This window comes from Parasteatoda tepidariorum, chromosome 9 (genome assembly GCF_982258835.1).
Source record: "Parasteatoda tepidariorum strain Cologne lab strain chromosome 9, Ptep-v5.0, whole genome shotgun sequence".
NCBI lineage: Eukaryota > Metazoa > Arthropoda > Arachnida > Araneae > Theridiidae > Parasteatoda > Parasteatoda tepidariorum.
Genome location: NC_141763.1, coordinates 12,807,423 through 12,823,478, shown reverse-complemented (window position 1 = coordinate 12,823,478; position 16,056 = coordinate 12,807,423). Strand labels below are relative to the sequence as shown.

At 30.8% G+C, this 16,056-nt stretch overlaps 1 protein-coding gene across 1 annotated transcript; it reads right to left on the bottom strand.

Annotated features, from left to right (window-relative positions):
• Positions 1 to 359: 359 nt before the first annotated feature.
• On the bottom strand, positions 360 to 13,070 carry LOC107456680 (tubulin beta-2 chain). Its single transcript, XM_016074614.5, has 7 exons — positions 12,534 to 13,070; positions 5,983 to 6,091; positions 4,594 to 4,704; positions 3,120 to 3,364; positions 2,729 to 2,928; positions 1,469 to 1,905; positions 360 to 980 (listed from the first exon to the last, which is right to left on the bottom strand). Exons 1-7 carry the CDS (start codon positions 12,588 to 12,590, stop codon positions 796 to 798), a joined length of 1,344 nt encoding a protein of 447 aa, XP_015930100.1. The 5' UTR covers positions 12,591 to 13,070; the 3' UTR covers positions 360 to 795.
• Positions 13,071 to 16,056: the final 2,986 nt, after the last annotated feature.

Genomic DNA, 16,056 nt, shown 5'->3' with positions numbered 1-16,056 from the left:
GTAAAAAACTGCAATGAATGAGAAAAAATCAATGAGTAGAATGAACAGAGCCTCCTAGTACAGAAAAAAATTCCCAACTTTAAAATTGTTTGTTAAATTTTATGTATTTCAAATAATAACTGTGACTTTGGTATCTCAATACTTTTTATAATTGTATTTTTCCCGTAAATATTTTTTCATAGACTTTTTTTTTTCTTCTTTTATTGTGAAAAAAATATCGAAGGAAAACTCGGTATTTCATGTAAGATGATGCAACAACACAACTCTTTTGTTTTGAAATAAAAGTACTACTCACAGAACTTATATTTCCAAACATACAAATGAAGAAATAAATAAAATACGAGAGAGTGACACAAAAAGAGTTTTCAACATCGTTTATTGAAAAAGGACAGAAATTAAACATTCGCTTAAATTCAACGCTGATGTAAAGAGAATAATTCTTTATATAGGAATAGTTTGTTCAACACGGGCTTTCGTTTGCACGAAAAATTGCTTGAATAAACGTTCGAAATTAAAATTGCATTCCATAAAATGATAAACTGCAAGCCTATCCGTTGGTGGAATGCCGCTGAAAATAGAAATGTCATTAAATAAATAAAAAAAATGCTATCTAACTTTAAGGAATTAAAAGGCGGAGACTGACTGGAATGTTTAATTCTTTTTGTGTTGAAAAAGTTCAGAGAATACAAGCGAGGGCTGAGAAGCCTTTCTAATTGGGGGAAAACGATATTTATTAAAAATGGTTTAGCTTTTTCTCGATCCTATAAATTGTTTTCTTTTTATTTTAAATTCAGTTTATTCGTTTTCTCCGACAGCTTGTTCCTCGTCTTCGAAGTCTCCTTCGTCATCAGCTGTGGCTTCTTGATATTGTTGATATTCAGACACAAGATCATTCATATTAGACTCGGCTTCTGTGAATTCCATTTCGTCCATTCCTTCGCCTGTGTACCAATGCAAGAAAGCTTTTCGTCTGAACATGGCTGAAAATATAGAACAAAAATTATAAAAAGAGTTTCATAAAATCAGGGGATAACAAATATTGCTGCTTAACCCTCTATAGGTCCATTTTTTTTCTTTGTAATGTTAGGTTAAAACACTTTTTGGATCGATTTCGAAAAAGAAATTCGTTTAGCTTATTACCAATAATAATTAAGATTTTTTTTAATTACTTTAGAAAGGGAGTTCTGAAAAAATAAGCTGAACATTTTAGAACAAAAAAAGTTTTAAACTGATTTCTAGAAATGAGACTCACTTCAATATACATTAGTAATACTTATTTAAATATTTAAGCAAGCAATAATCTGAGCAAAAATTCTATTTCAGTAAGGATTTTTTTATTAAATTTTAGGGAATTTTCTAAAATGTACAAAAACCAAGAGAATTTTTATTAAACTAGTAGACTAGGAGAAACTGGCAAAATCCAGTAGAGTTGACAGCTATGTATATACATTAGTGGGGGGAATATTACCTGTGAATTGTTCGGATATCCTCTTGAAGAGTTCTTGGATTGCAGTGCTGTTTCCGATGAAAGTGGCGGACATCTTGAGACCCCTGGGTGGAATGTCACAGACTGCAGTTTTCACATTGTTCGGAATCCATTCGACGAAATAGCTGCTGTTTTTGTTCTGAACGTTGAGCATCTGTTCATCCACCTCCTTCATGCTCATTCGGCCTCGGAAGATGGTCGCGACAGTCAGGTAGCGCCCATGTCGTGGGTCGCAGGCTGCCATCATGTTCTTGGCGTCGAACATCTGCTGGGTCAATTCGGGTACCGTCAGGGCTCGGTACTGCTGGCTGCCACGAGAGGTGAGGGGAGCGAACCCGGGCATGAAAAAGTGGAGTCGAGGAAAGGGAACCATGTTGACGGCAAGTTTCCGGAGATCAGCGTTCAATTGACCAGGAAACCTAAAAGGAAAAGGACAATAACTTTAATCAAAACATATCTCACCAATGGACTGTGGCTGTAAGACAAAATTAAGGTAAAAAGGACTTGGATTAGGAAAAATGAAACGATTGTCGTATTATTAAGTGATTCGAACTTAGTTGATTTATAGATGATTTGAATCGAAACAAAGAGTTTATCCAAAAACTACAAATCTCATTAACTGAGAAAATTACACAGAGAGTATAAACTGGCTAGAATCTTGTTATTGCACTATAATCAGTTTTGAAATGAATCAAAGTTTACACAGTTATTCAGAATTGTAGTTCAAAAGTTTACACGTAGGTCAAGATCGAGATAAAATTCAAGAATCCTATTAGAGTATAATGGTCACAAGCGTAATACAGACGCACTACAATGCCAGTAAAATGTATAGCAGTAATGTAGTATGAATGTAAGTCAGCGCATAAATAATTTGATTTTTGTGACACAAAGATAAGCTTATTCTTTTATATCAAAAGTAATTTTGAGGCGGACTTATGAAATAAAAGAATAAACTTATACAAAGGTATCGGAAACGATGAGTAAAAATAGTCTAAAGTTGCAATTAGAGTAAAATTTAGGAAATTACTTTTCCACTGAAAAAAACTTTTTCTTTTTTACTTGCTGCTTGACATAGTGTTTTGTCTTGCAACTGCATTTGAAAATGTGACACAGTTTTGCCTTCTCCCGAAAGTTTTACAGAAATCCTTTGATTGATAAATAACAGAAATATTCCATTCGTCTACTTTAGCCAATCGATGAAATGAACAGGACCTAGTCTAGTCTTGTGTATGTTTTAATCACCTGAGACATGTAGTGACGCCGGACATGGTGACAGAGACAAGGTGGTTGAGATCCCCGTAGGTGGGGGTCGTGAGCTTGAGTGTCCTGAAGCAAATGTCGTAAAGAGCCTCGTTGTCGATGCAGTAAGTCTCGTCCGTATTCTCAACCAGTTGGTGCACAGACAGAGTGGCGTTGTAAGGTTCTACTACTGTGTCGGATACCTGTAACAAATAAGGCATTCATCATCAAAATCTGCAGGAAAGCATTGGCCCACACACATTGGGCTGTCTGGCCAAATATTTGAATCTGCAAAGGCGGATCAACATCGGGTAAAGATTTTTGCAAAAAAAATAAAAAATGCGCACGTTATGCATAAAATAATGAATAAGCATAAATAATAAAGTATACTTACTTTTGGAGATGGCATGACACTGAAGGTATTCATTATTCTGTCAGGGTATTCTTCTCTAATTTTGGAAATGAGGAGTGTTCCCATTCCGGAGCCGGTACCTCCTCCCAGGGAGTGTGCCAGTTGGAACCCTTGTAGACAATCACAGCTCTCGGCTTCTTTTCTGACAACATCTAAGACAGTGTCCACTAACTCTGCACCTTCCGTGTAGTGACCTTTAGCCCAGTTATTTCCCGCTCCACTCTGTCCTATAATTATGAACGGAGAACAACATGTCGTGAGATGACTAATTACAAATGATAAATGATGCCGATATTTTGCTGAGCCCCATACTAATCGGAAAAATCTTTAGTATTTTATAATTTGCCTGGTAATTTTTATAGGCTTATTGTAGTTAGCCTCCTTGCTTTTAGGGTTGGGTTGGTTGGCGTCGTGTCATGGACAGAAAATAATTTTAAATGTGATCAAAGGTTCTATATACAACATCTGCAATTTGAAATTCTGCTTTTAGAGTGATTAAGAAATGTGTGAAAAATTACTCAGTCAAACTAAAATTGTGTAAGAAAGCTCGTAAAATATTTCCAATTTATACAGTAGGGGATGATTATTCAAGATGGTTCCAGTAGTAGTAGTAGTTCATTTACGTCGTACTAGAGCTGCACAATGGGCTATCTGCGACGGTCTGGGAAACATCCCTGAGGATGATCCGAAGACATGCAATAACAATTTTGATCCTCTGCAAAAGAGATGGCACCCTCGCTTTGGTAGCTTCCCGAATACCTCCGCGTGAAGTCGAGTACTTTAGGGTAGAACAGTTTAACGAGGACCCACACCGCATACCCTTGGCTCCTACGCAGACTGATCCAAGTGGTCACCCACCCGCACACTGACCGCAGCCAACGATGCTCGACTTCGGTGATCTGCTGGGAACCGTGTTTAAACGATCAGTCCATTGAGGGACCAAGATGGTTCAATAATATAGATTTCCAAGATACTATGATGGACATTCTTGATGGTCCAACATGAATGAACCATCAAAACAGTTGTTATTCTTCTGTTGAACTATCATTAAGAAGTCAAAATTCATTCATTACGATGACGGTCACTTGACTTCGTTACGATCGAAAAATATGAGGAATGCATGTAATGGTCATCAAAAAGTTTAACTTGGATCAGGCTATTGCAATAAGGGTAGGCTATTAACATTAAAACTTCACTACTTTGAGCATTTTGCTGTTTATAAAATTTTGCTAAACAAAAATCTGGTTAATTGAGCAATGAATATGCTGCATTTTCTATGCAAAAAGCCTAAACAGTATCACACTGATTAGAGAATACTAGAGATTTTTCGCTTATTGACGGTTAAAATATCGGTGGCTGTTTGTAAAAAATCGATTTATTCAATTAGATTACGACATACATATAATATCATTGAGTTGAAAGAGTTAATTTTCCATGGTGAGAAATATTCATTTACCAAAGATAAAGTTGTCCGGCCTGAACAGTTGTCCGAAAGGACCCGATCGTACAGAGTCCATTGTTCCAGGTTCCAAATCGAGAAGAATGGCTCTGGGAACATATTTGCCTCCTGCAATGAAAAAATATACATTTTTATTAATTTCCAATAAGAGTTTTTAATAGAAGCTCTGCATATTTTTAAACAGCTGACTTAATTTAAGTTTATTATCACATGCATTTCAATTTGTTAATTTCTGCGATGATGGTTGGCGTTTTCTTACTACAGAAGAGGAATTTTATTTCTGTTACTGCTTGAAGTAGTTCTCAAAATGAAATATAGATGGCAGCACAAAGTCACGCGATTAGTAAATGTTTTTTTTATGTATTATGTAGTTTAGTTCTCCATGTGTTTTGTCTGAATAAAATTGTGTTATTAAAACCGGCATGGTAAGTTCAAAGAGATTATTTCCCCGAGAAGGAATCATTTTATAAATTCCTTCATGTTAACCCAGATCAAGCATGCCAGTGAAGGGTAGTAACGGGGGGGAAGCTTTCCTAAAACACCCTTGTTGTGTGTGGTCAAGCATTGTCCAGTTGAAACGGCATGAGTGGAAACACGTATGGCTGAGGGATGTCAGAAACGTTGTAACTAGTTAATGATCTAGTAATGAAGTAACTAGTTAATGAATCTTGTTTCATTTTTTGCTATGTGTTGTATTGAACTTAGTTAACAAAGTTTACATTTTATGGCTGAAAGTTTTTTTTAAAAACTTTTTCATAGTTCAAGTTTTAAAAATGCTTAACAGTCTTGAAATTCGGTGACTAGATTTAATAGAACACATTTCCGTGAATGAAATGAAAAAAATACAGAAATTTGGATTAGTAACTTAAAAATAAGGAAATGGCGTTCATAATTCTCCATAGGGTTAAGCAGAGAATTTAAAATTCTTTTTTTGTTTTTTTGTTTTAAGAAGACCCTATATAAAAAGTGTTTAAATAGCATTATTAATATAAAGCATGTGAACAGTGTGAGATAGCCTGGTTTGCAGGGCGCTGGGCTCACGTTATTACGAGCGAGATTTCGAATCCAGCTGGCCGAAAACTCTCTGAGGAATAAATGGCGACTGGTGACGTTAAACCTGTCGGATCAGAAAGTCCTCCCTGTTCCCATAACAAATTATGCCTCTTGGGGGTTCTGAACTGATAGATTGATCACTTTCTGGTTCTGGTCAAAATTACGATCTGTGGATGAATGAACGGATATATGAATGGGTTCATCCTATAAGCGGGTGTGACGTATGGAAGAAGTCGAATTTTTGGCAAAAGATGGCGCCACAGGAAAGTAAGAACAATCGTACCCTTTGCATTAATGGCCTATTACAACAACATATGAACAGTGTGTATTCACCTGAGGCTTCATTGTAGTAGACGTTGATTCTCTCCAATTGGAGGTCTGAATCTCCGTGGTATGAGCCAGTGGGATCGATTCCGTGCTCATCCGATATTACTTCCCAAAACTGAAAAAAAGAAAAACACCTGAGTTGAGAACTATCATTGAATTTTTAAAATAAAACTGTGATTGTGATTTGTATTAAGTACACTCACAGAAAAATCGGCTTTGCAATGAGCCATACTATCACTACCTTGAACTGATAGTATGTTGTTTTTTTTTAATAATCATAGCATAATACGTTTCAAACTTTTTGTAACATAAATATGGTATTACTTTGAACTAATTTTCCTTTCAAGTTGAATCTAAGTAAGGTATAATTCAAGTTTAAGATTTACGATGCTATGATTCAACTTAGCTCCCTATTTAGGTTGCAGCTAATTTGAACGATATTATGGTTAAACATGATACAAAAAAAAAAAAATAATAATAATAATAATCTAACAGAATACTTTCACGGTAAAATTTATTCATAGTGCAACCTACCTAGAACCATAAAACAGGTCAAATTTAGAATAACATTAATAAGGTTATAATTTCCCACAACATTAATTTAACCCAGTTTCCATCCAAGTTGAAACAAAGTAAGGTATAATTAAGTTTAAGAGGTACAATAATATGATTTAAGCTTGAACCACATTAAGCTTGCAGCAAATTCTTATTGTTTGTCTTTGGATTATTGCCAACTTTCATTGGTAAACTTATTCTTAAAATGTAACATTTTAAAATTTTAAACTACAATCACAATAAACCTGATGTGAACCATATCTGACGTCGCATCTGTTAAGTTGGTGAAGCTTGCCACCCGGTTTTGGTACTCTGGTTTCAGTTTGAATATTCCTGTTTTAGATGACAGAACTTTTTCTTCTTCTTCTAAACAAAAGGTTTGTAATTTGTTTATTTATAGTTAAAAAAAATAGATTAATGCTAGAAGTTTTGTTTTATTTTTTATAACATAATTTGTTATTTCGTGAAACGGAGAACAGTTTATAACAACTGATAAATGGAACTTAAAATAAAGAAGTTAATAAACTCGCACTATAATTTATGCCACCATTACAGCTTATCATATTATTTACATCACAGCTACATATTTATTAAAAAAAAATCAAATTAAATCGTTTTACAACGCATTAAATGAATTTATTAAGAACATTGAAGTTAGAATTTAATTCCAGTTTTAAATTAAAAATTTAATTTTCGATTTTCAATCGTATATATTTAATTAAGAGTTTCAAGTTAACAAAAAAAAAATGTAATAAGTATAATTTAATTTTTTTTACTCATTTTTAAAACACTGAAAAAAGATCGTTCATTTATTTATTTATTTTTTTCCAATTCGCTTTTCTTTTTTGAAGTGCATATATGGCAACGTTACTTTTAAAAAGTAACGAGTAAAAGTACAAGTATTTTTAAAAAAAGTAACGAGTAAAAAGTAACAAGTTCATATTTTAAAAAGTAACGAGTAAAAAGTACAAGTAAAAGTACAAGTACTAAGCAAAAAAAGTAACGATTTACAAGTACATTTCTAGGAAATCGAAAATTCAAAGTAACCTAAAATTTTATTGAATAATATTCTTATGCTCTTTAAAGTTTTTGCCAAATTGTTGTCATTTATTTAATTATTTTTAATTTTGAAAGTTATGGATTTAAATTTATTTTTAAATTCGAAAGAATATTATAATATAATTTTACAATATAATCGTATAATATAATTTTAAAATCAAATATAGTTTTAATTTCAAACTTTTTATGGATTTGCACGAAAAAGAAATTTTATCTATTGATTTTAATTTTTAGTTTATTATTTTTATTTATTTAAATTACCATTGATTTAAGATTGTTTTACTCTTTAGAGACGCGTTTCAAAAGCACAAACGTAAACAAAGCAAACACAGGGTTTCAGATAGCTTTGTGATCTTTAAGCTAGTAAAAAATAATTGAATGTGCAGTATAAGTTGAAACAGAAGGTATTTAAACACGAAGTTAGCTGTGAATGCATGTATATTGCACATTAATTTTATTAATTAAAAAAAAAAACATAAGCATTTTTTTTCAATTTAATATTTTTTTTTAGAAAGCTTACCGAGTTTTAGAAAAAAAGTAACGATTTCGTTCGATATTTCCGTTACAAATACTTGTACTTTTTCCCTAAAAAAGTAACGAAAGTGCAAGTAAAAGTACTAAATTTTAAAAGTAACGAAGTACAAGTAAAAGTACGTACTTTTTACTTGTTCCGACGGTACAAGTAACGAAAGTAAAAGTACTGCCATATATGTTGAAGTGAGAAGAGAGAACGAGTACTGTAAGCATCCCTCCTAACACTACATGAAAGAGCAGCAGGGAAGAAGGGTTTCAAGAGAAGCATTTCGTTCGTTGGCATTTCATCTTTACAGTTCAAAAACCTTCGAAATATCTCAGAAATGCTCCGCTGATTTTGGCATCGTCTGCCGAAGTTCACCTTCATGTTCAATTCTTTTTTTTTTCTTCCTATATATGTTATTTTCTTTTTCAAATATAAACTTTTTATTTTTATTTTAGAAGAATGACTATTTCAGTTTTAATTGAGAATCAAATTCATAATAATGTTATGTTTGGTATAAGGCAAGAATAAAAGTCGCCAATGCTTTAAAAGAAATGCCTTGCATTTAATAATAACAGTTTTTTAATTGTTTATATATTTTCCATTTTTGAAAAACTGGACGCATGTTTTAAAAAGTAGCGACTGTTAAAACTATTAAAAGTGCATCCGGGTGAACCGGGTTCGAATCCCAGAGATGGCAGGTCGACGCGAATTCCCGGCTCGCACCGACCACATTGCTGACATAAAATATCCTCAGGGGTAGACGGATCATGGGTCTCATTGCCACCGGGCTAACCGTGGGAGGTTTTCGAGGTCTTCCGCTCCACGTAACGCAAATGCGAGTTGGGTCCATCAAAAAGTCCTCCACGAAGGCAAACTTTCTCCCAGTATTCGATCCCTTGTCTTCTGGATTGGGTTCAAAATTATAGGCTGCGAAGCTACGAAGTTGAACATTAGTAGTTGTAAACCCAAAATTGGTTTTGTTGTTCAACGACGGTAATAAAATAAAAATGAATATCAGCTTATCTGGGAAATAAAGGTGGTCGGGGCGCAATACTAACCACCATGTCGCCCTCATCATACCGTTGGTCACAAAATGACGTAGCTTCAATTCATGAGTCAATTACGCCAAAAAATCATAGTGGAGATGCGAAAAAAATAGCTATGACGCATCTTCGAAGATGCGTCTCCATCGATCAAAAATAACAAAAAAATAATAAGCCAACAGATTCATGTAAGCAGAATAAAATCAAGCATTAAACAGAATTTTTTTTTTTAAATTAAAAATGATTCACGGTGGTGATTATACAACTTGATATAAGCGTTCGATTAAGTTCGAATTAAAAACTTTGAAATTCTTTGTTTTGTCTATCAGAAGATGAAATCCTCATAAATGCGGATATTAATAAATGGATAAAGAGGAATAAACTTTATTAACTACTCAGTATTATAGATAATCTTTTATTATGTTTCTTTTTCAACCTTAGAAACTAGAGCCATAAAGGCTCAAGGGATAGAGCGTTCGCCTTCCAATGAGGTGAACCGGGCTCGAATCTCAGCGATGGCTGGTCGATACGAATACCGCATCCGGCTTGCACCGATCACAGTGATGACGTAAAATATCCTCAGTGGTAGACGGATCATGGGTTAGAGTCGCTTTGCCGTCAGGCTAACCGTGGGAGGTTTTCCTCTCCGTGTAACGCAAATGCGGGTTAGTTCTAGCAAAAAGTCCTCTACGAAGGCAAATTTCTTCCTATACTTTATCCACGAGTTCCCTTGTCTTCTGGATTGGGTTCAAAATAACAAGACTACGGAGTTGAACATTAGTAGTCGTAAACACAAAATTGGGTCTGCTGTTCAACTAGTGTTATTAAAAAAAAAAATTTTTAAAAAATCTACGAAACTACTAGTCCTGCATCTGTTCTCTAGATTTTTTTTTTTTTTTAAATTCCAAAACATTTCTTAAAGTGATAATTTATATCATTTCACGTAGAATTTCGTAATGTGTGAAAATGTAGAATGTTCTAAAAGATTTATATTATTTTAATAGGGAACCGCTTTTAGTAAAAAAAGGCCCCAGAAATTTGAAAGCCTTGATTCTTAAAGACCTGTAGTTTACGGATTAAAAAAAAAAAAAACACAAAAAGCACCGATGCATGTCAAAATGAATGACTGGTAAACAGTAAGTGTTCGTGAAACATTTTTTCAATTATTAATACACTACATAAAGCTAATAATGTTTCCAAAAAAAAATATATCGTTGATTGTCATCGTCGAGTTACTATAGAAACAATGACTCATCTTAGTTATTGCTACAGAAGGGGGAAAGGGTCTGTCAATAAATCAATAAATCTCAAGAGTTAAATGATTAAGGTTAAACCATTTAATCACTCAATTAATTACCCTTTAAAACAATACTTTTATTGTTCTTACCATGCTTAACTAGAAATGTAAGTTACTCAGCTTGAAATATTTTTATGTCACTAAATATTGAATTTTTACTGAAACTACAAAACTGAGGTTTTTTGAGGAACGTTGCACTCAGAATTGATGAAAAGACATAATTATTGACGAAAGAAAAATCTGATTAAATTATTTATAAAATTGTAAACAAGTTCGTCTTATTGTTTTGTATTTAAATATATATTTTTCCTATTTAAATCATATATCTATAAAGTAGACGTTTTTATCTCAAATACAAAACGTCTAGAAGCGTTTTATTTTTTTACTCTCTAAATTTCGCTTTTTTTTTTTTTTAAGTATGCGCCATTTTTTTTATAACTTCGAATTTTTTTAAATTTAGTTACTTCAAAAGACAATAGACAAAGAAATCTAAAAATTATTTGGTTAGATTTGGCTTAATTTGGTTACGAAAATTTCTAGATTCTTTTTTACATCAAATAACGGATATGTTGAGATAGAATTTCTCGATTTTTTTTTTTTTTTTTTTTTTTTACGTAAAATTCTTTTTTACGTCACGCAGTTTTCTCGGAGTAGGAGTTTTGCTTCTGAACTTTCCTGCCGTTTTTAAGATATAAAAGGGACTGAAATTGGAATCGAATTTATCAATTTAAAATATTAATTAAAATAATCCTAGAATTATCGAAAACGGAATTGCTTAACATTCTGCGTTGGACAGAACACAATGAAAATGGGACAGAAGTCATTTATTTCATAGTTTTGAACATAAATGTTCTTTGCGCCAAAAAAAAAGGAACACCTTGAATAACTTTTGATCCAATGATCGAATTTTCAGGTACTAGAACTCATTCTTAATGGTCCGAAGGCTTGATCTCAAATAGACTAAATAGTTATCACAGACGATATTTTAAATTACGAAATCATATATAAAGACGTTCTTTCCATGAATAAATATAGTTTTTTTCGATTTATTCGGAGTTTTCGACCCTTAAAAAAAGAGTTATTTCTGAGTTACGGCGAATTGAGTTGAGTTGAGAAGACTTGCCGAGTTCTGGGAAATATGGTCCCAATAGTTTAATCAGGATGGTGGACGAAAGTTTCAAACGAACTCTGAATGTTAATTTCTTCCTTTCTTTTTTTACTTATTTATTTATTTTTTTGCGTATTTTACTATATTTGGAAAACTTTTTAAGCGAATCGAAAAATTTTTGAACTCAATTATAAAATTTGTTTATTCAAAGATATCCCTGCAAAATATGATTTTTAATTTATCTTTATTATTCTATATCATTTTATTTAATAATAGTAAAAAAAAAAATTCGAATATTAAGATATACGGAATATAAAAATTATTTTAAAAAATGTAATTTCAAATCTCAAAATACAAAATTTGTGCGCAATCGGTGGAATAGTTTCTGAGTAATAAAGTTTCTAAAAAGTCGTATATTTAAAATTGATTTCTAAAAAGAATTAATAGCCGAATATTTATTTTACCTTTGATTTTTTTTTAAAAATTATGCTTAGCCTAGTAGAAATTTATGTTAATAATTTGCTTTTTTAAGGTGGCAAGAATTTTTTAGTTCAAGATTAAATGCGATCAAATTTACATAAAATGAAAAACAATATATTTAAATCTCCTACACTCCTACTAAGAAAGAAATAAATTGAAATAAAACCTCAAACCTCGCCCTTTAATTTTCTTTTTTTTTTCTGTATTATTTGCGAATTATCAAAATGGAAACAAGACCACGCTTATTTTATTTACTGAAGAAAACGTATATTAATATTTATTACGGTTAGTATTTTTTTCAAATCTGTAATACTTCAGAAAAGTGAAGAAAATAAATTTATTAAAAACAGATATAAATTTCATGTACTAATATATATTGCATATGTTATTTTATTACACAATAAATGTACATTGTAATAGTATTATCATAATAAACATGTTTATATATTAATATATTTCAATGTATATTTTATAGATGTTAAATGTTTAATTTACCTTAGCACCAATCTGGTTTCCGCATTGTCCAGCCTGAACGTGTACGATTTCTCTCATTTTTAGTTTAAAAATTTGACAAAACTTTAAAAATAAAGGATTTTATACGAACGAGAGCTGAGAGCACGGTGAACGCACCCAAAGTATCTGCAACAAAACAGCTGCGGCAGCATCTAATCTACTCCATCCCTACAGCCGCCAACGCCCATTCGCTCAATAACGTCACGTGACCCGTCATCCCTCCTCTTTCTCTTACTCATCGGCGAGACGTCTGCCTATTATAGACTTTTTTGAGATGCAGAAAATCTTTTTCTTTAGGAAAAAGAAAAACGGGTATGAGTTATGATTGTCTTCATAAGGAAAGATCTTGGGAAATAAAATGTTAAACCTTCTTTACAAAAAATAAAATAGCGTCATCAATGCATGGTTTTTTTTAATTCCGACAATTAGTTCACAATCTCCCTATATCTTGTTCAAATTTTCAATCGTTAAAAAAATACTTTTTCCATTCAAGTTCAAATACATTTTTTTTTTAAAATTCGAGTAGTTGTAATTATTGTTGTATGCGACATAAACAAGTGCAGTATAATCTCGATATCTCGAGCTTCTATAACTCGAAAACGTTGTGATGTCAAAAAAATATTTTCCCCTTGGCCTTACATATCCACCTAATGTTAATTTAATTTGATTTCCAATGTCGAAGATTTTCTTCTCAAAACCTTGTTATGTCAAATGTTCTTCGAAATAGAAAATTAATTTTTTCGGAAAAATCACATGTAAGTTTAAATAAAATGTTAAATGATTGCAAAATGATTGCTTAGAAAATATGATGACAAAATGATTACTTAAAATAATGATTACAATATTAATTTGATTACAAAATATATTTGAATACCTTATTTTAATGCCTAATTTCTGAAAGGAAAATTCATTAAATAATTGTTACTGCTCGATGCACAGTAAATTATTTCTTCGAAATCCAATTTTTTGGATACCAGAAATAATAATTTTTTTAAAGTAATACTTTTTTCAAAGTAATCATTTTTTAAGTTATAATTTCTTCAAATAATAATTTTTAAGTAATCATTTTTGAGAAATAAATTTTTAAGTAATCATTATTACGTAATCATTTTTTACGTATTCATTTTTTATGTAATAATTTTTTAAGTAATCATTTTTACTTAATCCTTTTTTACGTAAGCATTTTTTAAGGTAATCATTTCTTACGCAATCAATTTTGGTCGTAATCATTTTTTCCAAGCAATCATTTTGTAATCATTTCTGCTAAGCCAGTGTTTCTTAACCTTTTTGGCATAATGGACCCCTTTTAAAAATTTTTAAGAGGTCACGGATCACCCCCCTGTGAAAAAAATAATTGCAAAAAGACATCCATAATTAGAAAACACTTAATTTTATTATTTTAATAGAATAAAAAATTTTTATAATTAAAATTTTTTATGTTAAGGTTGCTGCTGCTTTTCCTTAATTAACAAATTGAATTGGGGGATAATTTTCGACAAAGCAACGCGCATATCATGTTCAACATTCAATCGATTTCGATGTTTTGTTTTTATTGTCATGAGTGTGGAAAATCCCGCTTTGCAACGATACACCGTAGCAAACGGAATTATAGCTGCCATAGATCTCTTTACAAGCAATGGGTAGGCCTCCAAACGTTTTAAAAATTAGGAGTAGTTAGCAGACCCCCCCCCCAAAATATGACTCATGGACCCCTTAGGGGTTCATGAACCACAGGTTAAGAAACCCTGTTCTAAGCTATCATTTTGTAATGAATTTTTCTACGCAATTATGTTGCAATCACTTTTTCTAAGTAATCATTTTTTAAGAAATAATTCTTTCAAGTTATCATTTTAAGTAATCTTTTTTGCGCAATCAATTTTCAAGTAATCATTTTAAAGTAATAATCTCTTACGTAATCAATTTTATACGTAATCATTTTTTCTACGCAATCATTTTGCAATCATTTTTTCTAAGCAATTAGTTTGTAGTAAATTTTTCTAAGCAATCATGTTGTAGTCTTTTTTTTCTAATCAATCATTTTGTAATCATTTTTTCTAAGCAATCATTATGCAATAATTTTTTCTAAGCAATAATTTTTTGAGGTAATTATTTTTTAAGTAATAATTTTTTTAAGTAATCATTTTTAGGTAATCATTTTTTCTAGGCAATCATTTTGTAATCATTTTTTCTGAGCAATCATTTTGTAATCATTTTTCTAAACAATCATTTTGTAATAATTTTTTCTTAGCAATCATTTTGTAATTGCGATTATTTTGTAATCATTTTCTCTACGCAATTATTTTTTCTAAGTAATCATTTTTTAAGAAATCGTTTTTTCAAGTAATCATTTTAAGTAATCTTTTTTGCGAAATCAATTTTAAAGAAATAATTTTCTACATAATCATTTTATACGTAATCACTTTATACGTAATCATTCAATACGTAATCATTTTTACTTAATCATTTTTAAGGTAATCATCTCTTACGTAATCAAGCTATACGTAATAATTTTTTCTAAGCAAGCATTTAGTAATAATTTTTTCTAAGCAATCATTTTGTAATGAATTTTTCTAAGCAATCATGTTGTAGTCTTTTTTTCTATACAATCATTTTGTAATCATTTTTTCTAAGCAATCATTTTGTAATAAATGTTTCTAAGCAATCATGTTGTAGTCTTTTTTTCTAATCAATCATTTTGTAATCATTTTTTCTAAGCAATCATAATGTAATCATTTTTTCTAAGCAATAATTTTTTAAGTAATTATTTTTTAAGTAATAATTTTTTTCAGGAATCATTTTTTGGTAATCATTTTTTCTAAGCAATCATTTCGTAATAAATTTTTCTAAGCAATCATTTTGTAATCATTTTTTCTAAGCAATCATTTTGTAATAAATGTTTCTAAGCAATCATGTTGTAGTCTTTTTTTCTAATCAATCATTTCGTAATCATTTTTTCTAAGCAATCATTATGTAATAATTTTTTCTAAGCAATAATTTTTTAAGTAATTATTTTTTAATAATAATTTTTTTAAATAATAAGTTTTTTAAGAAATCATTTTTAGGTAATCATTTTTTCTAAGCAATCATTTTGTAATAATTTTTCTGAGCAATCATTTTGTAATAATTTTTCTAAGCAATCATTTTATAATAATTTTTTCTAAACAATCATTTTGTAATAGTTTTTTCTACGCAATCAATTTTAAATAATTTTTCCTAAGCAATCATTTTCTCATAATTTTTTCTAAGCAATCATTTTGTAATAGCAATTATTTTGTAATCATTTTTTCTACGCAATCATTTTCTAATTATATTTTCTAAGCAATCATTTTGTAATCATTTTTACTAAGCAATCAATTTTAAAAATAAATTTTCTAAGCAATCATTGATTTTTTCCAAGCAATCATTTTGTAATCATTTTTTCTAAGCAATCATTTTGTAATCATTTTTTCCAAGCATTGTGTGTTTTATAATTATATACAACGATACGATAAAAAGCGCAATAAAA